This window comes from Mixophyes fleayi, chromosome 6 (genome assembly GCF_038048845.1).
Source record: "Mixophyes fleayi isolate aMixFle1 chromosome 6, aMixFle1.hap1, whole genome shotgun sequence".
Lineage (NCBI taxonomy): Eukaryota > Metazoa > Chordata > Amphibia > Anura > Limnodynastidae > Mixophyes > Mixophyes fleayi.
Genome location: NC_134407.1, coordinates 3,348,732 through 3,375,394, shown reverse-complemented (window position 1 = coordinate 3,375,394; position 26,663 = coordinate 3,348,732). Strand labels below are relative to the sequence as shown.

The 26,663-nt window shown below is 45.6% G+C and overlaps 1 protein-coding gene across 3 annotated transcripts in view; it reads left to right on the top strand.

Moving 5' to 3' along the window:
* Positions 1 to 26,663, top strand: part of ATRNL1 (attractin like 1) — a 489,225-nt gene that overhangs the window by 230,870 nt on the left and 231,692 nt on the right. For all 3 annotated transcript variants that reach the window (XM_075215604.1, XM_075215603.1, XM_075215602.1), the window contains 3 exons: positions 4,090 to 4,184; positions 6,394 to 6,472; positions 18,672 to 18,829. In XM_075215604.1, coding sequence (XP_075071705.1) covers positions 4,090 to 4,184; positions 6,394 to 6,472; positions 18,672 to 18,829 — 332 coding nt within the window. The remainder of the gene's footprint in view (positions 1 to 4,089; positions 4,185 to 6,393; positions 6,473 to 18,671; positions 18,830 to 26,663) is intronic.

Here is a 26,663-nt window from a genome sequence, read left to right as displayed (position 1 = left end):
TGTCTTCAGTTCCCATATAGTATAATATGCACATCCTCTATGTGTCAGACATCGCGTTCTGTGCTCTAGGACTCTCCTGAGCTCTCATCTTTTATCTGCAGTAAAGTTCAGACATCACATAGGAGGTCACATCTGGGGCTCGCTAGTAATTGTCCCCCTTCAACGACTGTCAGTGTTACACATGTTGGTGCTGGTGCGGAACTGGCTGCAAAATGGGACTTAATTACATTAAAAATAAAAAACCAGCACAGAAAAAGAACCCATTTGCAGAGCCGCACAGAACTCGACATACGTTCGCCTCCGCGTCAGCTGCACATGGCACCTTGGGCCTAGGTGCTAGGATCCCGTGTGTCTGCATAGGCACATGTGCCAGTGCCCCATTTCTGGGTATGCGCAGAGCGATGTCACACAAGATACACTGCGCGAACTGGCGTACGTTCCTTTGCTCAGACCGTTAACCATTCATTCCATTCTGCTGGTACAGGTGCACAATATGTATTGTGTTAGTAAACTCGTTAGTGTGCGGACAATGTTGGCATTATCCACACACTCAATGGTAATATCACATAAGATAAAGACACAGTGTTAAAATATTTGGCATTATCGGATTTATAGGGGGCATGTTTCCATAAGAGGGTGTCTCTTATTGCTGGTAGTAGTATATTGTACTATATAAAGGTAACGGACGTGGTCAACTAATGATTAGATTGTAACCCTCCACCCCCCATTACTGCGCACAACACTCCCTTATAAACGTCACTGAATGTATGTAATCCGTTATAACACACGTGTGTGTTCACAGCTATAGTCGTCCAGAGCATTAATGCTCTGCAGGGATTTAATCCTCTGTTTTGTGACTTATGTAAGGAGACGTTTAGGAAGTGTCAATTAGACTCTTCTCACGGACGTCTGATTAGAGACAAGGCAGATGTGATGTGTGGAATGTGAGGGCAGCTGATGATCGTGCCATGTAGTATAACGAGTGACAGCCTCCATGCCCCCAGCCGGACCCCCCCTCGGTGACATTTAAGGGAATAAGTCCTCTTTGTGATAAGGGCAAGAAAATCTTTAATGGCAAAATCCCAGTTTCTGCAGACATGAAAGCGGCTCCGTGTTTAAAAACACAGCACACATCCGGCCTTATGTAAGGAAGCCGCAACCGTGTGTAAACGGGCGCAAAACTGCGCCTAAAGGGTGTAGCTTGAGTGTGGACCGTACCACTCAAATACAGCGTATAGATGCTCTAAATGTACATTAGTGGCCGGAGTAAGGATGACACATTTATCACCATCAGTTTGTTCATCAGCTGTAGAAGTTTGTAACCACAATAATATTCTCATACTTTATACCATAAACAATTAAAATGTGTATGATGCAAATCTACACGGAGACAGGTTCATGCACCCGGTGTGTACAGCTGCTGCCTCACTTACTACAGGAAAGTAACATGATAAAATGATGATCTCTCTTCTCTCTCTCTCTCTCTTTCTCTCTTTGCCTCTCTCTCTCTTCCTTCTCTGTCTCTTTCTCCCTCTGCCTCTCTCTCTCTCTCTTCCTTCTCTCTCGCTCTCTCTCTCTCTTTCTCCCTCTGCCTCTCTCTCTCTCTTCCTTCTCTGTCTCTTTCTCCCTCTGCCTCTCTCTCTCTCTTCCTTCTCTCTCGCTCTCTCTCTCTCTTTCTCCCTCTGCCTCTTTCTCTCTCTCTTCCTTCTCTCTCTCTCTTTCTCCCTCTGCCTCTCTATCTTCCTTCTCTCTCTTGCTCTCTCTCTCTTTCTCCCTCTGCCTCTCTCTCTCTCTCTCTCTTTCTTCTCTCTCGCTCTCTCTCTCTCTTTCTCCCTCTGCCTCTCTCTCTCCCTTCTCTCTCTCTCTTTCTCCCTCTGCCTCTCTCTCTCTTTCTCCCTCTGCCTCTCTCTCTCTTCCTTCTCTCTCTCTCTCTTCCTTCTCTCTCTCTCTTCCTTCTCTCTCTCTTCCTTCTCTCTCTCTCTTCCTTCTCTCTCTCTCTTATCCTTCTCTCTCTCTCTCTTTCTCCCTCTGCCTCTCTTTCTCTCTTCCTTCTCGCTCTCGCTCTCTCTCTTTCTCCCTCTGCCTCTCTATCTTCCTTCTCTCTCTTGCTCTCTCTCTCTTTCTCCCTCTGCCTCTCTCTCTCTTTCTTCTCTCTCTCGCTCTCTCTCTCTCTATATCCCTCTGCCTCGCTCTCTCTTTCTCCCTCTGCCTCTCTCTCTTCCTTCTCTCTCTCTCTCTTCCTTCTCTCTCTCTCTCTCTTCCTTCTCTCTCTCTCTTTCTCCCTCTGCCTCTCTCTCTTCCATCTCTCTCTCGCTCTCTCTCTCTATTTCTCCCTCTGCCTCTCTCACTCCCTTCTCTCTCTCTCTTTCTCCCTCTGCCTCTCTCTCTCTCTCTTCCTTCTCTCTCTCTCTCTTCCTTCTCCCTCTGCCTCTCTCTCTTTCTCCCTCTGCCTCTCTCTCTCTCTCTTTCTCCCTCTGCCTCTCTCTCTCTTTCTCCCTCTGTCTCTCTCTCTCTTCCTTCTCTCTCTCTCTCTTCCTTCTCTCTCTCTCTCTTCCTTCTCCCTCTGCCTCTCTCTCTTTCTCCATCTGCCTCTCTCTCTCTCTCTCTTCCCTCTCTCTCTCTTCCTCTCTCCCTCTCTCTATATTCATCCTCTCTCTCTCTCTCTCTCTCTCTCTTCCTCTCTCCCTCTCTCCCTCTCTCTCTATTCCTTCTCTCTCTCTCTCTCTCTCTTCCTCTCTTTCTATTCCTTCTCTCTCTCTCTTCCTCTCTCTCTCTTCCTCTCTCTCTATTCCTTCTCTCTTTCTCTCTCTCTCTTCCCTCTCTCTCTCTCTCTCTCTCTTCCTTCTCCCTCTGCCTCTCTCTCTTTCTCCCTCTGCCTCTCTCTCTCTTTCTTCTCTCTCTCTTCCCTCTCTCTCTCTCTTCCTCTCTTTCTATTCCTTCTCTCTCTCTCTTCCTCTCTCTCTCTTCCTCTCTCTCTATTCCTTCTCTCTTTCTCTCTCTCTCTTCCCTCTCTCTCTCTCTCTCTTCCTTCTCCCTCTGCCTCTCTCTCTTTCTCCCTCTGCCTCTCTCTCTCTTTCTTCTCTCTCTCTTCCTCTCTCCCTCTCTCTATATTCCTCCTCCCTCTCTCTCTCTCTTCCTCTCTCCCTCTCTCTATATTCCTCCTCTCTCTCTCTCTCTCTCTCTCTCTCTCTCTCTTCCTCTCTCCCTCTCTCTCTATTCCTTCTCTCTCTCTCTCTCTCTTCCTCTCTCCCTCTCTCTATTCCTTCTCTCTCTCTCTCTCTCTTTCCTCTCCATCGCTCTCTGTCTATCTCTTTCCTCTCCATCGCTCTCTGCCTATCTCTTTTCTCTCTCCATCTTGTTACATCTCTTTCCTTCTCTCTCTCTCTCTCTTTCCTCTCCATTGCTCTCTGTCTATCTCTTTCCTCTCTCCATCTTGTTACATCTCTTTCCTTCTCTCTCTCTCTCTCTATCTCTCTCTTTCCTCTCCATTGCTCTCTGTCTATCTCTTTCCTCTCTCCATCTTGTTACATCTCTTTCCTTCTCTCCTCTCTTTTTCCTTCCTCTCCGTGTCTCTCCATCAGAATCTGGTTGGGGGCACAGAGCCCCTCTTCCGTTTCCAGTGACTATGCCATGATACCAGCTGCCGGTTCTCCTGATATCTCAGTGCCCCTTACACAGTCTGACAGGACAGTCAGTACATATAACAGGCTTACAAAATACATTGCCGCTGCCTGGGGGCAGACAACACACATTTGTCAGTTGTTTATTTATATTGTAAGTTGCTCATCCGATGAACATAATGTGGATGAGGTCTGTACATGTCTGTGTCTTAATAGATATGCAAAAGACTGGATGTATGTCCTAAATGTTTAGTGCACTCCAGGACGACCTAGACAGCTTGGCATACGGGCACTGTTCCAGATGGTTTTGCCTTTAGTGAATTTGGTGGATTGGTGATACTGCCTGCGGTCACCTATATTGGTTGTTTATAATTGTAAGACATAAGAGGGATGGATTCAGTGTATCTCTTGCATGGTCCGTACATTGTGCCTATGATAGTGTAATAATGGCCTCTTGTGTTTCCCACAGACAGCCTTCTGATCGACTATCAGTTCACATTCAGCCTCATCCAGGAAGATGATCGACATCACACAGCCATCAACTTCATTGCCAATCCCGAACAGGTGAGTGCTAGCTCCTATGGTTCTATCTCGTCGTCTTCACCGCACATCAGTCTGTCTCCATCACCAACCGATGTAGCAGAGAGATGCGTCTGCCCAGCTTGTAATTATCAGTAATTAGACAGCAGCTCGATCCGCGGTGCAGATGGTCACAAATTCCATTTGGGTTCCCGTCCTTGAGTCATAGTCCAGATCTCATCACCCAGTCACAAATATGACAAAACAGTGACTGTGATGACAGCAGAGACTGCACAGGAAAGCAGCTCGCAGATAATGATTCAAATGAAGAGTCAGCTTCACAAAACCAAGACGGACAAATGTGATTTGTTTCAATAATTGTAATATCTTTTGGAAAATAGAAAAAAAAGTTTATTTCAGCCAGCCCTGAACATCCTGCGGGTATTATCTAGATGACGTCCATGCGTCTACTGTGACGAGTGACTTTTACTCCTCATTTATGTCATACATTATGTGTGTTTATTAACGGAATTATTCTATATCACCTCTGCCACAAATACCTTCCATGCATTCGCTGCCGTCGGGTACACACACTTTGTTTTCTCAGATTTGTATAATGACACCAGACATAGGTTAGGCTGGGTACACATTACAGGTTTTTCACCAATTATTGTGCCAATCACACAATAAATGACCGTTCGGTCAGATATTGCATTAGTGTGTACGCTTCAATGATCATGTTTTATGGTACCAAAGCACATTGTATCATTTGATTTTATAAAGATGGGTACACACAAAGTGCAAAGCAGGATTTGTAGAGGGGGGTTTCCACACCACGCCGCCAGTGGGCGTGACCAGCATGCATGGGGGAGTGGCTATAATATTAGACAGTGCTTGGCTGCTCTCCAACTCTTCCTATCCCCATAAAATACATGGGCAATGCTGTGTGCACTACTGTTAGGTGTACGCAGCTCTTCCTTTTCAAGTAGAGCCGTGTGAAGCGGGGGCAGGGTCCAGCCACCTCAATTATACAGTGCCCCTGGCTTGGAGGGGGGTTTCTAGGCACTAGGAACCCCCCCCCCCCTGGTTTGCCTATGACACACTATAGAAAAAAAAAAGTGTGTACACTCCTGACCAGCAGTGTGTGAGATTTACATCCAGATTACAGAGTCACAATCAGATGATTAACGTTCTCATTATGTTAGATCAGGAATATACAGTACACGTTATTCCTCTAGTATCACTAAATGTGCTGTCATTATATCTAGGTACCCGGTTGCAGATCTTGTTTCTCCACAACGGTTATGTGTTACTGTTACTGTATTGTACAACACATCATCATCATCATTTATTTATATAGCGCCACTGATTCCACAGCGCTGTACAGAGATCTCATTCACATCAGTCCCTGCCCCATTGGAGCTTACAGTCTAAATTCCCTAATATACACACACACACAGACTAGGGTCAATTTTGATAGCAGCCAATTAACCTACCAGTATGTTTTTGGAGTGTGGGAGGAAACCGGAGCACCCGGAGGAAACCCACGCAAACACAGGGAGAACATACAAACTCCACACAGATAAGGCCATGGTCGGGAATTGAACTCATGACCCCAGTGCTGTGAGGCATTCTGATACTCTGCCTAAAAAAGGAAAAGCTATACATTAAGAGACTTGATTAACTGGAGTGTACAGCACAACATTCTTATAAAAACAAAAAATAATGTGAATTTAATCCCCCCAGACCCTCACACTGAGATAAACACCGCAGTGTAAAGGGTGGCAGGGCGTTCAGAATACTGACCCCTACTTCTGTACTATCGGCACCTGCGGTATCCAATGATTAAAGCTATTCATTTATTGTGGGGCTTAGTTCAGTCCGCTGTCACCAGAGGGTACCAGGACCTCACCTCTTACATAGTGTTGCAGAGTAACATTACTGCAGAACATTAATTAAAATTGTTGCCATAGAGCGTGTGAAAAAGGCGCCAATCAACTTATACCTGTCATTTTTTTCCAGATAAAATAAAATAGAAACTTTGGTTGCTATGAAAGTTTTCAAAAATATCCCCCAATTAGTATTAGATTAGGTGTTAGTCCATCAGCGCTCAGCGTCATTAAGCAGCAGCTAAGGACAGAAGGCGATGTCCATATAAATGTTACATTATATATTATATTATTATGTTTATCCTCGGTGTAAGATAAGTCTATAATGATGTCTAAATTTTCAACTTTGTTTTGTTTCTTTATAGTCAAATAAGAACTTGGACATTTCAATTAATGCTTCCAACAATTTTAACCTCAACATCACATGGTCTATCGGATCTACAGGTAAAAACCAGAAATGTTTTTGTATGTTCAAATATGAAACCACTCCGGATGTTGTCCCCGTTCCCCGTCTCCTTCCTGTTCTTTGGTTTGTTTACTGTTATTGTTATTATATTGCAAAATATTCAATAAAAAGTTACTGAGTTAAAAATATATTAAACTAAACGTTTCAGGGTATCATAAGAAAAAGGAATCTCACACCACAAATATATATAAATGAGCTGTGTATTGACACAAAAACAACCTCCTACAATACAATAGAAGGCCAGAGAGCTGTAATAATGCTTCATAGTGTAGTATAATGTATTAACGTATGTTATAGTGTAGTGTGTTGTTTTATAGTGTAGTGTAGTGTTGCACAGCATAGTGTAAGTGCAGTATTTTATAGCATTGTATATTTTGCTATAGTCATGGGCAAAAGTTTTTAGAATGGCACAAATATTGGTTTTCACAAAATATTCTGCTTAATTGTTTTTAGACCTTTTTGTCAGATGTTACTACGGTATACTGAAGTAAAATTACCAGCATTTCATAAGTGTCAAAGGCTTTTATTGACAATTACATTAAGTTTATGCAAAGTGTAAATATTTGCAGTGTTGACATTTCTTTTTGAAGACCTCTGCAATTCGCCCTGACATGCTGTCAGTCAACTTCTGGGCCACATACTGACTGATGGCCGCCCATTCTTGCCTAATCAATGCTCGGATTTTGTCAGAATTAGTGGGGCTTTTGTTTGTCCATCCGCCTCTTGAGGATTGACCACAAGTTATCAATGTCATGGACCCAAAATTTTGATGTTTTGATCCCCCCACTTAGTTATCACTTTTGCCTTATGGCAAGGTGCTCCATCATGCTGGAAAAGTTATTGCTCCTCACCAAACTGTTATTGAATGGTTGGGGGAAGTTGCTCTTGGAGAATGTTTTGGTTCCATTCTTTATCCATGGCTGTGTTCTTAGGCAAAATTGTCAGTGAGTCCACTCTCACCAGTGCAGAGCTTGCTCAGGAATGGCAGCAGGCAGGTGTGAGTGCATCTGCACGCACGGTGAGGTGAAGACTTTTGGAGGATGGCCTGGTGTCAAGATGGCTAGCAAAGAAGTCACTTCTCTCCAGGATAAACATCAGGGACAGACTGATATTCTGCAAAAGATACAGGGATTGGACTGGGGTAAAGTCATTTTTTCTGATGAATCCCCTTTCAGATTATTTGGGGCATCTGGAAAACAGCTTGTCCAGAGAAGGAAAAGTGAGCGCTACCATCAGTCCTTTGTCATGCCAACAGTAAAGCATCCTGAGACCATTCATATGTGGGGTTGCTTCTCAGCCAAGGGACTGGGCTCACTCACAATTTTGCCTAAGGACACAGCCATGAATAAAGAATGGTACCAATACATCCTCCAAGAGCAACTTCTCCCAACCATCCAAGAACAGTTTGGTGATGAACAATGCCGTTTCCAGCATGATGGAGCACTTTGCCCTAAGGCAAAAGTGATCACAACATTGAAATTTTGGGTCCATGGCCAGGAAGCTCCCCAGACCTTAAGCCCATTGAGAACTTGTGGTCAATACTCTAGAGACAGGTGGACAAGCAAAAACTCACAATTTCTGACAAACTCCAAGCATTGGTTAGGTAAGAATGGGCGGCCATCAGTCAGGATGTGGCTCAGAAGTTGATTGACTACATGCCGGGGCGAATTGCAGAGGTCTTCATAAAGAAGGGTCAACACTGCAAATATTGACTCTTTGCTTAAACTTAATGTAATTGTCAATAAAAGCCTTTGACACTTATGAAATGCATGTAATGTTACATCAGTATACCATAGCAATATCTAACAATTAGGTCTAAAAACACTGAAGCAGCAAACTTTGGGAAAAAGAACAACTTTTGGCCATGACTGTACATTGTAATATATTACAACATTCACACATTTGTGATAAGCCTTCATGTGTATTTAAATCCAGTATAACATTCAGACCATATAGAAAAATATAGACTTAGAGGAGATGTTTCCTTTACCTGTTACCTCAAGGCAATAAACAAGTAGTACTTACCTGAAATAATATATATAACATGTTGTATTATAATATAGTACAGTATAGTTTAGTGTAGTGCAGTATATAGAATGTTATAGTTTAAGTAGTATAGTATATTATGGTATGTTTTGTAATATAGTGCATTGTATTATAATATAGCATACTTTAAATGTAGTACAGTGTATTATGTACTATTATATAGTGTAGTATATAGTATATCTCGCTCTGACTCCTACTATTTCCCCACCTCTCTTTGGCTCTCTCTACATCCCCTTATCTCCCACTACTTCCCATTCTCTCTCTTACTCTGTTTCACAATCTCTCCCACTCTCTCCTTCCCCTTCTCTCTCTCACACTCTGTTTCCCCGTCTCTCTCACGCTCTCTACATCCCCTTCTCCCTCGCATAACCTCTGCTTCCCCCTCTCTTCCAGTCTCCCACCCTCCCCTTCTCTCTCCCACTATCTCATTTTCCCTCTCTCTCTCTCACTCTCTCTGTTCCTCTTCTCTCTCTCACTCTCTCTGTTTCCCTTGCTCTCTTCCACTTCTTCCACTCTCTCCTTTCCCTTCTCTCTCCCACTCTCTCTTTCCTTTTCCTTCTTTCTTCCAGTCTCCCATCCTCCCCCCTCTCTCTCACTCTCTATGTTTCCCTTTCTCTCTCCCACTCTGTCCTTCCCATTCTCTCTCACACTCTCTCTGTTTCCTCTTCTATAACACACTCTCGCATAACCTCTGCTTCCCCCTCTCTCCCACTCTCTCTTTACTTTCACTTCTCTCTTACAGTCTCCGAGCCTCCCCTACTCTCTCTTCTTCTCCTTCTCTCTCTTTCCTTTTCCTTCTCGCTTCCAGTCTCCCAGCCTCCCCTTCTCTCTCTGCTTCCCCTTCTCTCTCCCACTCTCTCTGCCTCTCCTTTTCTCTCCTTTCTGTCCCTCTCTTTGTCTTCCCTCCTCTCTGTTGTCCCCTTTTCTCTTTTTCTGCTGTGCCTCTCTCTCCTTTTCTCTCACACTCTCTCCTTCTCCTTCTCTCTCACATTCTCTCCTTTCCCTTCTCCCTCCCATAACCTCTGCTTCCCCCTCTCTCTCCCACTCTCTCTTTACTCTCCCTTCTCTCTTCCAGTCTCTGAGCCTCCCCTACTCTCTCTTCTTCCCCTTCTCTCTCCCACTCTCTCTTTACTTGCCCTTCTCTCTTCCAGTCTCCGAGCCTCCCCTACTCTTTCCTCTTCCCCTTCTCTTTCCTCTTCCCCTTCTCTCTCCCACTCTCTCTTTCCTTTTCCTTCAATCTTCCAGTCTCCCATCCTCCTCCTCTCTCTGCCACTCCTTCTCTCTCCTTTCTGTCCCCTTTTCTCCCGGTCTGCTGTGCCTCTCTCTCCTTCTCTCTCCCCCTCTCTACTTTCTGTCTCCCTCCGTCTTGGTCTCCCTGTGCCTCTTTCCTCTCTGTCTCTATCTCTTTCTTTACCCCTATGAAGTGTTGACTTAACCTCCTCTTAGAATCTCTCTATTGATAAGGGAAGTGAAATGTTCCACAAGTTTTTCCCTTTCAGGTTGTTGTGTCTCTTTAGCTCTGTGTCATTTCCTACCCTCCAGTCATTGTCAGTCTGCTGTTATTAATGATATTACTTAAACCTCAGATAATTTGCCTTCTGAATAAAGCTTCATTAACATGTTAAGTTTTCTCCTTATTCAATTAAAATGACTTTGGTAGCAAACGGTTTTGTCATATTTAAATGCAACAAAAAGAAATGTTGGTGTTATGAAATGCTGTGATTTTAATTAAGATAAATTGCTTCTTACTACCGTGGAGACAAAGATTCCAGATTCACATTTAATTATTAACCTTAACATTGATATTAGACAATAGGAGACTTCTGCTGCAATAGATAGAAGGTCTTTTATCTGTGGCTCCTCTGGGGCCCGAGAACCCCTTTTTCCTGAGTTCTCCTCTCAGGGGAAAGAAGCCCCTTTGTCTGTAAAGTTTTTCTTTATGGTGTCAGTGACTTTAGAAAGAGACATCGGAGGAGGAGGTGCAGCCAGGGGGAGATTGTAAATGAGCGCACGGAATTAGCCAGCGCTGCTCCGACCTCCGCCATTGTGAATCATTCTGCGGAAAGGAGGCAGCTTGTGCCGTGACAAATATATTTACATATATTAATGAAGCTGAATTAAAGTTGAATTGTGGAAGATAAAGCGACCTCCCAGTTGGGAACAGATGAAATCTGAAAAGGAGAGAATGAAGTTTTGAGCTGGGTACGACATTGTTCATCAACTCTGAAGAAGTTTTAATTAGGTTTTTGAATGCAAAGTGTTGGCCGTGATGTAACGGAAAACGGCTTCTGAGTCGAAGGTCTCTAATGCTGCTTGAGGTTATTAATTGGAAAGTGAGTAAATGGATATTAAATACAAATATTTACATTAGAGATATTGCAGTTTCAGCCTTCGGTGACTAGAAGAGCATGTCCGACGTTATATATATTCTTCTACATCCTTATATATACAAGGCCATCAACAAAATTGCACCGACATACATCTCCTCACTTGTCTCAAAATATCTCCCAACTAGACACCTCCGTTCTGCACAAGATCTGCGTCTCTCTTCCACCCTAATTACATCCTCCCGTTCCCGGTTACAGGACTTTTTCTGGGCTGCACCCACTTAGTGGAATTCCCTCCCTCGCACAGTAAGACTTTCCTCTAGTCTTCAAACCTTCAAGTGTTCTCTGAAAACCCGCCTCTTCAGACAAGTGTATAATATTCCTCAACCACCCTCTTACTCTCCTTAGGTTACCCTATTACCACCCTCTACACAGCTAACACAAGACAACAACCCTCTGACCAACATTGCTGTGTGACTGATCACACAGCCAACACAATACTTTTTACCTTTGCATTCTAGCTGGACCAATGTACAATATGATGTAGCATGTGCCCTTGTGTATCAAACCGTTGTACCATAGATTGTATGCTTGTGAGCAGGACCCTCTTACCTTTCTGTCTGTATGTATTACCCAGTATTGTTTGATTACTGTTTGTTCCCAATTGTAAAGCACTACGGAATTTGCTTGCGCTATATAAATAAATGTTGATGATGATGATGATATATACTGCGAATAGAGCTCATTTGGGTTTATTTAACAATCTGCCATAGCACAAATATCTGGAGAAGGCAGATTGGCTATTGCAGGACTTCACTTTATTTATGAAGGGTTAAGATTGTGAGATTTCCTCTGCATTAACCTACATTTCACTGGTTACAGCAGTCCCCATAGTAAGTAAGTTATCAAGCTGTGAAAAGCATTGCTTACCTGTATGGGGTCAGATCACCATGCATGCACATTACACTTCAAGCGTTCGCCAGCAGCGTTAGGCCGCTGGGGAAGAGTAAAAATACTTTGTTGAATAGGGGAGTCTCCGACGACATACAAATAGCTGCAGTATTGCATTATGTACCAATGCGATTTGCAGCGATATATGGTTACCTCTGACGAATAGTAAGTAGACCCCATAGTCTATGTTATAAACACTGTGGGGTCTGTTTATTTTTGGTGGGCAGTGAGCAGTGGTACTTAAGGACCTGCATCGCTGCTGAAGCTGTAGCTATTCAGAAAGATAAACAGCTGCTATACAAGAACACTTACCAGCCCTGCGGTCCTCTGTGAAAATCCCTCTCTGCACCCAAACTCTTGTTTCATTGTTAAAGAGACTGACTCCATCGAAGAAACAGAGTCTTACTGCGCATGCGCCAATGTTTCATCGCGCACGTTCAGTAAAGTCAGCTCTGACCTAAGAGGTGGAGGAGCATGCAGCCATTGAGGACAATGCTCTCCAACGGATCCCTACCCCATTGGAACTGGTATCTAGCGTCATCCTGAGATAGCGGTAAGTCGTTAGTGCTTGCGGTGAAAAACAAAGCTTGATGAATAGATTCAGTTCACTGTCCCCATAGAGGTCTAAGAGCTGAAGTTTGCTTAAGGCCGGTGAAATCTTTGATAAGCCTTTGTTGAATACGACAAAGCGGTGAAACAGCTTTTTTCCGGCACTTTTGCCGGATTTTAGAATCTTCACTGCTTCATGAATAGACCATATACATTGCTGAGAGTTATGGAAGTGTTGGTGACCGGGGATAAGGGACAGAGGATTGTTGAAGTTTCTGCACAATGTCTGAATAGTTTCCTGGGTAAAAATGTTTGTATTGAAAAAAGTGTCCTTACGTTAGGATGCACAAAAGAAGTGTCGTATAAAATTTACTAATAATGTCATTAAAAGTTACATTTTGCATGATACTTCCTTTGTGAATGACACTCAATGCAAACATTTCTTGACCTTTAGAGTCATAAGGATAACCGCTTTTCTTAAAAAATATGGAACATTTAACAAAAATTTGTTTTATAAGGGAAGAACAGGATACAATAGGGGAACTAAATATAACAAAACTGGTGATATTAATCTTCCTCCTTTTCCTTTCCATAGTTTCCTGAGTAACCGGAATTATTATTATTTTCCAGTAAACACAATGTTTCACCAACTTAAGCATTTCTCCTCTAACAAATAATACCAGAGATCTTATGCTGTGCCCACACTTGTGTATAAGATGATATTTTCTTATCATTACGTGGGATTCAGGTTCCCCCATCTGCCTTATACGTACATGATCTGGAAGTCGGTCCGTGATTATGTGGCATGGTCTTATCGTCTGGCCAGAATTGGACACTCCGAGAGCAATCTCCGAACACCCCGATCCTTCCAGTCTTCTCCTACTTGTGTGTGGCCAAATTATACAGCGCGTACCATTAAGACACAACTGCAAAGTGTCTCTGAAGCGTTAATCTATACAGCGGTGCAGAGAGCAGGTGTGGGCTAGGGTCTGTGTGTACCCCCCATCCTCACACACACTCTGCTCATTGTATAACATGTTCTACTTCACTATGTATATAATCCAATAACCGTGTATATTGAAACATTCCTGCAGTGTTCATTTCAATCCTGCCTGAGCTGCTGGTGGGCCCTTCGGTCCCTGGACTCTTTACCAGGGGTCCGTCCTGCTGACACCTCTGCTTCTCTGTTCCCCTAATCCTCAGTGGACCACCAGCTGAGCATTTCTATTTATATACATACGTGATACAGGCCACACACCGCTAAAAATAGATATAGTTCTATATTTTAGTTGGCGTTTTCGGCAAAGGAGAAGGAGGGAGACGCAGCCACAATAGCAGCACTGAGGAGTCTGTTAACATTAAGAAACAGGATCAACTCCTTAACACTTGTGTGTAATGGGCCGTTCCTGGCTACTGAGCACCATCTCCTTATATAGCCTCACATTGCTGCAGACACACACACATGGCCTCACCTCCTCTGTCTCCTTGTACAATGTACAACTACCAGACCCAGCACCGTTGTCTTCTCCTGTACAGCTCTGAGGAATATGTCAGCGCTTTATAAATTGAGGATAACAGTCAGAAAATGTGTTGCTGTTCCAGGAAATTCTAATGATGCTCTAGAAAACCTTGTAGATGTTTATTAAATCTGTTATAACAGCCGGGGTCTCAGAGTGCGTCCTTAGCTCCTTAATTCCCGATCTAGTGCCCTGATCAGACAAAGCTGCTGAGTTGTCCGTCGTAAATACCACAATATATCTAATATTATAATTTATTCGTTAGACTTCCGCGACCACCTTGCAGCTTGCGCTAATTCACTCTCCCTGGTTTAGTAATCCATGAATTTTTATGGACACGACGTGTAAATTTTCAGCGGGGTCCGCTCTGGGGAGGGTGCTTAACGGGACATGTTTACTGTAAAATTTATCTCCTAATAAACTTATTCATACGTTTTCTGAGACACTTACCATGTTTACTGTAAATGTCATATACTGCAGCATCTGCTGGAATTTCTACGCGCATAAAATAAATACGATGAATTATTGCAATTTAAGCGCTGGTCCTCCTAAACAAAATAAATGTTGGTTTAGAAAATGAGACATAAAGCATTGGTTATCATAGAGCTCCGTGTTACGTGACCAGCGAGAGGTTATCGTACAGCTCCACGTTACGTGACCAGCGAGAGGTTATCGTACAGCTCCGCGTTACGTGACCAGCAAGAGGTTATCATACAGCTCCGCGTTACGTGACCAGCGAGAGGTTATCATAGAGCTCCGCGTTACATGACCAGCGAGAGGTTATCATACAGCTCCGTGTTACGTGACCAGCGAGAGGTTATCATACAGCTCCGCGTTACATGACCAGCGAGAGGTTATCGTACAGCTCCGCGTTACATGACCAGCGAAAGGTTATCATAGAGCTCCGTGTTACGTGACCAGCGAGAGGTTATCATACAGCTCCGCGTTACGTGACCAGCGAGAGGTTATCATACAGCTCCGCGTTACGTGACCAGCGAGAGGTTATCATAGAGCTCCGTGTTACGTGACCAGCGAGAGGTTATCATACAGCTCCGCGTTACGTGACCAGCGAGAGGTTATCATAGAGCTCCGTGTTACGTGACCAGCGAGAGGTTATCATAGAGCTCCACGTTACGTGACCAGCGAGAGGTTATCATACAGCTCCACGTTACGTGACCAGCGAGAGGTTATCATACAGCTCCACGTTATGTGACCAGCGAGAGGTTATCATACAGCTCCGCGTTACGTGACCAGCGAGAGGTTATCATACAGCTCCGCGTTACATGACCAGCGAGAGGTTATCATAGAGCTCCGTGTTACGTGACCAGCGAGAGGTTATCATAGAGCTCCGTGTTACGTGACCAGTGAGAGGTTATCATACAGCTCCACGTTACGTGACCAGCAAGAGGTTATCATACAGCTCCGCGTTACATGACCAGCGAGAGGTTATCGTACAGCTTCACGTTACGTGACCAGCGAGAGGTTATCATACAGCTCCGCGTTACGTGACCAGCGAGAGGTTATCATACAGCTCCGCGTTACGTGACCAGCGAGAGGTTATCATAGAGCTCCACGTTACGTGACCAGCGAGAGGTTATCATACAGCTCCACGTTACGTGACCAGCGAGAGGTTATCATACAGCTCCGCGTTACATGACCAGCGAGAGGTTATCGTACAGCTTCACGTTACGTGACCAGCGAGAGGTTATCATACAGCTCCACGTTACGTGACCAGCGAGAGGTTATCATACAGCTCCACGTTACGTGACCAGCGAGAGGTTATCATACAGCTCCGCGTTACGTGACCAGCGAGAGGTTATCATACAGCTCCGTGTTACGTGACCAGCGAGAGGTTATCATACAGCTCCGCGTTACGTGACCAGCGAGAGGTTATCATACAGCTCCGCATTACCTGACCAGCGAGAGGTTATCAGTCGCATACTGTCAGACTTCAGTCACAAGATTAATTGTAAATGGTTTTATCTGATCCATAGTAAACACAGGACATTGATAGAGAATTATTCACATTTAACAATAGTCTAAAACATCTGTAACTTTGTTACTATACACTGGGGGAGTTGTGAGGAAGTCAGGTGTTGTCTGTAACAACCAATCACAGAATTCAGCGATTATAAGCGATGACATCAGAACTCAGCGATTATATGCGATGACATCTGACCTCAGCGATTATAAGCCATGACATCAGAACTCAGCGATTATATGCGATGACATCAGAACTCAGCGATTATATGCGATGACATCTGAACTCAGCGATTATAAGCGATGACATCAGAACTCAGCGACTATAAGTCATGACATCAGAACTCAGTGATTATAAGTCATGACATCTGAACTCAGCGATTATAAGCCATGACATCAGAACTCAGCGATTATATGCGATGACATCAGAACTCAGCGATTATATGCGATGACATCTGAACTCAGCGATTATAAGCCATGACATCAGAACTCAGCGACTATAAGCCATGACATCAGAACTCAGCGATTATAAGCCATGACATCAGAACTCAGTGATTATAAGCCATAAGCGATGACATCAGCACTCACTCTTTGTACAGATATTACACGCTAACCTCATTGTCCACCTTTGTACACAGAATTTAGAAGCTCTTAATCCTGTGCCTGGATAAATAACCCATACATGGGAAGAAATGTATATAACACATCAGTATTTAAAGACTGGCATATAATAATAATATAATATTATATAATATAATAATAATAGTGTAGCACCCAAGGGTCAGGAAATAGCCACAGGAAGGCTATTTATATATTAAATGCAATATAACAAAGATAGATAGCGGCAAAACAGACCCTATAGCGAGTGTGACCTTATAAAGAGGACAAATGTTAATGGAATTAATGCATTTTTATCCAATGGAAAATACCGGTGTACTGTCAGGATATAATGGGGTGGCGCCCTTCTCAGGCAATGTTGTAGGGTGATTAGGGCTTTTTCTACTGGATTTTGGGGTTTACCGTAGGTACTTTTCACACCATTGTTTTATTTTTAGTTTTTTTATATTAATCATTAATTATTTATATTTAATAAACATTAAGCCGTAGTATTTGATTAATGTTCCTGTATTTATTTTATACAGGGGTGTAATACAATAAATGTAATTTCACACCATAGACATCGAGTATGGGAAGGGTCTGGTTATAGTAACTCATAAACATGGACAATAGTTACACTGTCTCTGGCTATGATACATTGACAAATGTGTCACTGATCTAAGGCAAAGTCTTCATAGGAAACATTTCAGTTTGGCTCTGTTACATTTCTGTCTGTTTGGCAGATTACCTCCCCCTATAACAAAGCTATTGTTTATCTGAAAGGAATTGCTGTGTGGTGATTGCATCCATATTTATATAAGGGAACACTGAGTCCCAGTTTCATGTTGTTCCAAGTGACGCTCTTGACCCTTCGTGATTGCTGCCAAATGGGGCAGAGGGAGATGAACAACGGGTGCGATGTAAGGGTCCTTCTGATGGAAGAATTAAACGATGGTCACCTTCCAACAGAAAGCCATTCACAGTCCCTGTCTAATCTGCATATATCTCATTAGCAATTTATCAGAATCTTTGTCATAAACCTTCGCTCTGGAGGAAGACGTTACAGCCGCTCTTATAGAAACTAGTAACGTCTCTGAAAAATTGTTTTCTTGCACAGCCCAGAAATTATCATAACAGAAATGTTACATTAGCAGCTCTCTGGGTTAGAGAGATTTCAGATAGCTTAAAACAGGATAGTAAGCTCTGCTGGTAAGTCATGAGAAGTTAGATGGTAAGCTCTATGGGTTAGATATAAATCAGATAATAAGCAAAGAGTGAGATAGTTAAATCAGATTTTGATAGATTTCAGACTGTAAACGTTGGTGCTTATGTAGAGACTTGATTGTAAGCCCTATGGCTAAGATACAACCAATGAGCTGTGGTTTAGAAGCTACGTGGTAAGATCTGTGATTTCAGTAATGGCGAGCCTTAGGAGCTAGCTAGTAGACTGCAAGGATAAAAGTTCTGTAAACTTTAGATGACATTTGATTGTCAGCTCTATGGGGCAGAAGCTGTTTTCAGCATCAGCAATATAGAAAACACCTGGGAGTGTATCATAGTTTATTATGCAACTTTATAACCCTTATCAATTCTATGCAGCCTTCAAACACAAACCGCACTATGTATCAATCTGTGTTCTGCGGAAAATCACATCTGACTTGTGGCAGGTTTTAAATGTTGCAAACTGCGCAGCTTTCAGAGCAAACTGTATCTGTAGCAAAGTGCTGGTTTGCAAATCGAACATCTTGCACAAACCCTCACTCCTAATTTAACCCTTTGCGATGTGTCCATCATTGACTAACGTATCTTTTAGGAGTCGTATCTTTGTGCTTCCCGTAGGCCTGGTGCAAGGTAACATGTCAGTGATGATGTCTGTAACATCTGTGCTCCGGATACATCTTGATGCTACGTTTAAAGTTGTGCGTATCATAAGATTTGTGTCTAAAGTTATTTTTATGGCACCTTTGTATCAGCAGCATATTTAAAACCATGTCTAGAAAATGTGCCTCTTTTTTGCAAGCCGCCATGTGATACATTGTTATGGGCCCCAGGCCTCTAATCCGCCACTGCGGTTTGCAGTCTGCCAGTTTGTAAAACAAACCCGGCTTGTTGTGCGCTTTTTACAAATAGTTGCATTTTAAATTGCGGTTGTGAAAAACTGACCTTTGACGCATCCCAACTTATATTCTGTCTTGTGTGTTTGCTTTCAGCCGGGACCATATCCGGAGAAGAGGTCCCATTGGTCGCCAAATCTCACATTAAAGAATATCGAGACAGCTTCTCCTGTGAGAAGTTTAACTTCAGAACCAATCCCAACATCACTTTCTACGTCTATGTCAGCAACTTCTCCTGGCCCATCAAAATACAGGTCGGTCTTGGTGTATTCCTATAAATTGTATGATAATGGGAGGGGAGTGCCAGCTGCGTACATACCAGTCTATGTACAATGCTCACCTAGATTAGGGGGGCAGTATTGCTGGCAGAATCAAGGGCCTGTACTAATGGCTGCATCCATTACAGGGCGCCCTCTTATAACGCCACACTCACCATAATGTCAACTTTGGCCTAAGCTGTAAGTTCTATACCTGTAGAGGAAGCGCTATATTATGGGTCTATCACTAAAATAATAATAAAAAATAGAATATGACAATAATTGTTCATCCACACTGGCACAAATAGTCTCTTAACCAATTGTCAGTAATGGGAATTGTCAGCTAAGTGCTTGTTACTGCTCCGTCTGTGAGAGACCCTACATCACAATTCCTGGCTCAAAGTCTCATGAAGTTAATTACTGCTTGTCGTTGCCAAATCTTCTACAAACTCATTGCAAACAGCCACTTTCACTAAAGCGTGTTTTCCCTATATGTGTTTTGTATTCTGCATCCTATGTATTATATGAGGTATAATGCACTCACTACTGTCATTTATATTAGTCAGGGCCGTAACTAGGACTGTGCGACAAGGGGAACCGCCCAGGGCGTAACGCTGAAGGGGGGAGCAAGTTCAGAACATTTTAGGTTACTTTGGTTAAAATTGAGGGCTAGGGGGCGGCATTATTCTTTCTCGCCCCAGGAGCTAGAATTCTAAGTTGCAGCTCTGATATTAGTATTAGAAGTCACATAAGGGTTCTGGGCCATACTAAAGACTGCAGACAGAGCCACAGACGTGAAGTATAAATCCATATTAATATACCTTATACAACTATACACTCTAATGTCCCATGATGTGATGACATCAGAACTCACTGTTTATACAGATATTACTTTCAGGAGTTTATAGATCTATTAACATCACTTCAGGTCTGTTACTCACATTATCCGAGTGCACTTTCCACGTGTGTGAGTATTGGTGTGCTGAGCACATGACACTAGACTGTTGCTCTTTTTCCTGGTAGTGACATAACAACTTTGTATAGTGGATAATAACTGTTATACCCTAATTATCAATCGAGGTGTTTACATCAAGGTTGTTACCGTTCGGCCACTTTTCATGTGTTATGTTTCTGTACGTGATATTTTGAAGGGTAGAGATCCTCTCCTGTGGGCTTAGCGTATCTGGTCCGTGACATCCGCTCAGGCCGTATTTCCTCAGTGATAACTGCGTTTATTTTACATCATTTGTTTAATCTCGGCTGGGAATCCTCAGAGAAGGACATTAATCAGCGGCGTCGTGGCATTGGCTGGATTTGCGCCAATACCAACCCAGAGCGTTACCCTCTCCTCAGTGACTTATTTTTCAGCGTTCTGGCAGTATCCGAGCTATGGACCTGAGAGGGTTTTAGGCTACTGTCTTCGCTCGCGGTTCTGCCCTGTTGATTTAATTCTCTTGTCGTCTTGCCTTAGTTCCTCAGTGTCAGAGTAAAACACGTGATTCTGACAGCGCATTATAAATCGCAGCCTAGTGGAAATTGCCACGTTAACGAGCTCTCCTGGAGCCCAGGAAATATTGTGACTGTCAGAGGCTTTATACAAGGGCGGGAGGTGGTGTGTTCACATCATTATGGAACCCTGGTTTCATACTGCTGTACAGTCCCTGGTTATTGGATGCATTGGAGGGGGGTATCATGGGGGGTACTAGGTAGTTCTGGACCAGATCTTGTGTGATCATATATAAGATCCTTTTGTTCTGGGATATAGGGATCAGGCCATAAGGAACCCATCTGACATTGAGTACGGCAGCATAGCTGCTGCCGTATATAGATAGGAAACAAATCATATCAGCCTCATAATATAAAAACATAACTAAAAACCACAGAAAGGAGTTAGAATTAAAATGCAGAATAGTTAGTACAAGTTGCATGTGGGTGCGTACAATACAAGCTGATCATCAGAAAGCCCCTTTATTGAGTCCCCATCATTCTCTGATCTGCTCTGTAGTGAGTACCCTCTAATAACCTCTGTGAGTGATCTCTGTATGACATCTCCATGCTATGTACAGTCATTAATGTCCGGGAATAAAGGAACAGTCACCTCTATGCACGAGTCAGTTCTTTCTGTTTTCTGTGTAATCAGCAATATAGAACTGTGACCGAAAATATTTCCATTATTCCCATTTATTATCCTGATACATGTTCTACTAAATCAGTATATCCCAGAACTAACACAAATTACTGCACTGGTGTTAGGACTGAGTTTGTCTGTAATCAGAGTGATGGCAGGGGGAGTACAGTCTGTAACCAGGGTGATGATGGGGGGGGCATACAGTCTGTAATCAGAGTGATGACAGGGGGGGCATACAGTCTGTAACCAGGGTGATGATGGGGGGGGGGGATACAGTCTGTAACCAGGGTGATGACAGGGGGAGTACAGTCTGTAACCAGGGTGATGACAGGGGGAGTACAGTCTGTAACCAGGGTGATGACAGGGGGAGTACAGTCTGTAACCAGAGTGATGGCAGGGGGAGTACAGTCTGTAACCAGGGTGATGATGGGGGGGGGATACAGTCTGTAACCAGGGTGATGATGGGGGGGGGATACAGTCTGTAACCAGGGTGATGACAGGGGGAGTACAGTCTGTAACCAGGGTGATGACAGGGGGAGTACAGTCTGTAACCAGGGTGATGACAGGGGGAGTACAGTCTGTAACCAGAGTGATGGCAGGGGGAGTACAGTCTGTAACCAGGGTGATGATGGGGGGGGATACAGTCTGTAACCAGGGTGATGACAGGGGGAGTACAGTCTGTAACCAGGGTGATGACAGGGGGAGTACAGTCTGTAATCAGAGTCATGGCAGGGGGAGTACAGTCTGTAACCAGAGTGATGGCAGGGGGGGATACAGTCTGTAACTAGAGTGATGGCAGGGGGGGATACAGTCTGTAACCAGAGTGATGGCAGGGGGGCATACAGTCTGTAACCAGAGTGATGGCAGGGGGGCATACAGTCTGTAACCAGAGTGATGACAGGGGGGCATACAGTCTGTAACCAGAGTGATGACAGGGGGGCATACAGTCTGTAACCAGAGTGATGGCTGGGGGGGTGCAGTCTATAACCAGAGTGATGGCAGGGGGAGTACAGTCTGTAACCAGAGTGATGGCAGGGGGAGTACAGTCTGTAACCAGAGTGATGGCAGGGGGGGTGCAGTCTATAACCAGAGTGATGGCAGGGGGTATACAGTCTGTAACCAGGGTGATGACAGGGGGAGTACAGTCTATAACCAGAGTGATGGCAGGGGGAGTACAGTCTGTAACCAGGGTGATGGCAGGGGGGGATACAGTCTGTAACCAGAGTGATGGCAGGGGGGGAGTACAGTCTGTAACCAGAGTGATGGCAGGGGGAGTACAGTCTGTAACCAGAGTGATGGCAGGGGGAGTACAGTCTGTAACCAGGGTGATGGCAGGAGGGATACAGTCTGTAACCAGAGTGATGGCAGGGGGGTATACAGTCTGTAACCAGGGTGATGGCAGGAGGGATACAGTCTGTAACCAGAGTCATGGCAGGGGGGATTACAGTCTGTAACCAGAGTCATGGCAGGGGGGATTACAGTCTGTAACCAGAGTGATGGCAGGGGGAGTACAGTGTGTAACCAGAGTGATGGCAGGAGGGATACAGTCTGTAACCAGAGTCATGGCAGGGGGGGATACAGTCTGTAACCAGAGTGATGGCAGGGGGGCATACAGTCTGTAACCAGAGTGATGGCAGGGGGGTGCAGTCTGTAACCAGAGTGATGGCAGGGGGAGTACAGTCTGTAACCAGAGTGATGACAGGGGGGCATACAGTCTGTAACCAGAGTGATGGCAGGGGGAGTACAGTCTGTAACCAGAGTCATGGCAGGGGGAGTACAGTCTGTAACCAGAGTCATGGCAGGGGGAGTACAGTCTGTAACCAGAGTGATGGCAGGGGGGGATACAGTCTGTAACCAGAGTGATGGCAGGGGGGCATACAGTCTGTAACCAGAGTGATGGCAGGGGGGTGCAGTCTGTAACCAGAGTGATGGCAGGGGGAGTACAGTCTGTAACCAGAGTGATGACAGGGGGGCATACAGTCTGTAACCAGAGTGATGGCAGGGGGAGTACAGTCTGTAACCAGGGTGATGACAGGGGGAGTACAGTCTGTAACCAGAGTGATGACAGGGGGAGTACAGTCTGTAACCAGGGTGATGACAGGGGGAGTACAGTCTGTAACCAGAGTGATGGCAGGGGGAGTACAGTCTGTAACCAGAGTCATGGCAGGGGGAGTACAGTCTGTAACCAGAGTGATGGCAGGGGGGGATACAGTCTGTAACCAGAGTGATGGCAGGGGGAGTACAGTCTGTAACCAGAGTGATGGCAGGGGGGTGCAGTCTGTAACCAGAGTGATGGCAGGGGGAGTACAGTCTGTAACCAGAGTGATGACAGGGGGGCATACAGTCTGTAACCAGGGTGATGACAGGGGGAGTACAGTCTGTAACCAGAGTGATGGCAGGGGGAGTACAGTCTGTAACCAGAGTCATGGCAGGGGGAGTACAGTCTGTAACCAGAGTCATGGCAGGGGGAGTACAGTCTGTAACCAGAGTGATGGCAGGGGGGGATACAGTCTGTAACCAGAGTGATGACAGGGGGAGTACAGTCTGTAACCAGAGTGATGACAGGGGGAGTACAGTCTGTAACCAGAGTGATGGCAGGGGGGGATACAGTCTGTAACCAGAGTGATGGCAGGGGGAGTACAGTCTGTAACCATAGTGATGGCAGGGGGATACAGTCTGTAACCAGAGTGATGGCAGGGGGGTACAGTCTGTAACCAGAGTGATGGCAGGGGGAGTACAGTCTGTAACCAGGGTGATGGCTGGGGTGGTGCAGTCTGTAACCAGAGTGATGGCAGGGGGGGATACAGTCTGTAACCAGAGTGATGGCAGGGGGAGTACAGTCTGTAACCAGAGTGATGGCTGGGGTGGTGCAGTCTGTAACCAGAGTGATGGCAGGGGGGGTGCAGTCTGTAACCAGAGTGATGGCAGGGGGGGATACAGTCTGTAACCAGAGTGATGACAGGGGGGCATACAGTCTGTAACCAGGGTGATGATGGGGGGGGCATACAGTCTGTAACCATAGTGATGACAGGGGGAGTACAGTCTGTAACCAGAGTGATGGCAGGGGGGGATTACAGTCTGTAACCAGAGTGATGGCAGGGGGGGTGCAGTCTGTAACCAGAGTGATGGCAGGGGGGGGATACAGTCTGTAACCAGAGTGATGGCAGGGGGAGTACAGTCTGTAACCAGAGTGATGGCTGGGGTGGTGCAGTCTGTAACCAGAGTGATGGCAGGGGGGGATTACAGTCTGTAACCAGAGTGATGGCAGGGGGGGATTACAGTCTGTAACCAGAGTGATGGCAGGGGGGGTGCAGTCTGTAACCAGAGTGATGGCAGGGGGGCATACAGTCTGTAACCAGAGTGATGACAGGGGGGCATACAGTCTGTAACCAGGGTGATGATGGGGGGGGGGCATACAGTCTGTAACCATAGTGATGACAGGGGGAGTACAGTCTGTAACCAGAGTGATTACAGGGAGGGTGCAGTCTGTAACCAGAGTGGTGGCTGGGGGGGTGCAGTCTATAACCAGAGTGATGGCAGGGGGGGTGCAGTCTATAACCAGAGTGATGGCAGGGGGGTATACAGTCTGTAACCAGGGTGATGACAGGGGGGGGTACAGTCTGTAACCAGGGTGATGACAGGGGGAGTACAGTCTATAACCAGAGTGATGGCAGGGGGAGTACAGTCTGTAACCAGGGTGATGGCAGGGGGGGATACAGTCTGTAACCAGAGTGATGGCAGGGGGAGTACAGTCTGTAACCAGAGTGATGGCAGGGGGAGTACAGTCTGTAACCAGGGTGATGGCAGGGGGGCATACAGTCTGTAACCAGAGTGATGACAGGGGTAGTACAGTCTGTAACCAGAGTGATGGCTGGGGTGGTGCAGTCTGTAACCAGAGTGATGGCAGGGGGAGTACAGTCTGTAACCAGGGTGATGACAGGGGGAGTACAGTCTGTAACCAGAGTGATGGCAGGGGGAGTACAGTCTGTAACCAGAGTGATGGCAGGGGGAGTACAGTCTGTAACCAGGGTGATGACAGGGGGAGTACAGTCTGTAACCAGAGTGATGGCTGGGGTGGTGCAGTCTGTAACCAGAGTGATGGCAGGGAGAGTACAGTCTGTAACCAGAGTGATGGCAGGGGGAGTACAGTCTGTAACCAGAGTGATGGCAGGGGGAGTACAGTCTGTAACCAGAGTGATGGCAGGGGGAGTACAGTCTGTAACCAGAGTGATGGCAGGGGGAGTACAGTCTGTAACCAGGGTGATGGCAGGAGGGATACAGTCTGTAACCAGAGTGATGGCAGGGGGAGTACAGTCTGTAACCAGAGTGATGGCAGGGGGGGTGCAGTCTATAACCAGAGTGATGGCAGGGGGGTATACAGTCTGTAACCAGGGTGATGGCAGGAGGGATACAGTCTGTAACCAGAGTCATGGCAGGGGGGATTACAGTCTGTAACCATAGTGATGGCAGGGGGAGTACAGTCTGTAACCAGAGTGATGGCAGGGGGGGTGCAGTCTATAACCAGAGTGATGGCAGGGGGGTATACAGTCTGTAACCAGGGTGATGACAGGGGGAGTACAGTCTGTAACCAGAGTGATGGCAGGGGGAGTACAGTCTGTAACCAGAGTGATGGCAGGGGGAGTACAGTCTGTAACCAGGGTGATGACAGGGGGAGTACAGTCTGTAACCAGAGTGATGGCTGGGGTGGTGCAGTCTGTAACCAGAGTGATGGCAGGGGGAGTACAGTCTGTAACCAGAGTGATGGCAGGGGGAGTACAGTCTGTAACCAGAGTGATGGCAGGGGGAGTACAGTCTGTAACCAGAGTGATGGCAGGGGGAGTACAGTCTGTAACCAGAGTGATGGCAGGGGGAGTACAGTCTGTAACCAGGGTGATGGCAGGAGGGATACAGTCTGTAACCAGAGTGATGGCAGGGGGAGTACAGTCTGTAACCAGAGTGATGGCAGGGGGGGTGCAGTCTATAACCAGAGTGATGGCAGGGGGGTATACAGTCTGTAACCAGGGTGATGGCAGGAGGGATACAGTCTGTAACCAGAGTCATGGCAGGGGGGATTACAGTCTGTAACCATAGTGATGGCAGGGGGAGTACAGTCTGTAACCAGAGTGATGGCAGGGGGGGATACAGTCTGTAACCAGAGTGATGGCAGGGGGGCATACAGTCTGTAACCAGAGTGATGGCAGGGGGCATACAGTCTGTAACCAGAGTGATGGCAGGGGGGATACAGTCTGTAACCAGAGTGATGACAGGGGGGCATACAGTCTGTAACCATAGTGATGACAGGGGGAGTACAGTCTGTAACCAGAGTGATGGCTTGGGGGGTGCAGTCTATAACCAGAGGGATGGCAGGGGGGGTGCAGTCTGTAACCAAAGTGATGGCAGGGGGAGTACAGTCTGTAACCAGAGTGATGGCAGGAGGGCATACAGTCTGTAACCAGAGTGATGGCAAGGGGATACAGTCTGTAACCAGAGTGATGGCAGGGGGGCATACAGTCTGTAACCATAGTGATGGCAGGGGGGGGATACAGTCTGTAACCAGAGTGTTGGCAGGGGGGGGATACAGTCTGTAACCAGAGTGATGATGGGGGGGGGGGGATACAGTCTGTAACCAGAGTGATGGCAGGGGGATACAGTCTGTAACCAGAGTGTTGGCAGGGGGGGATACAGTCTGTAACCAGAGTGATG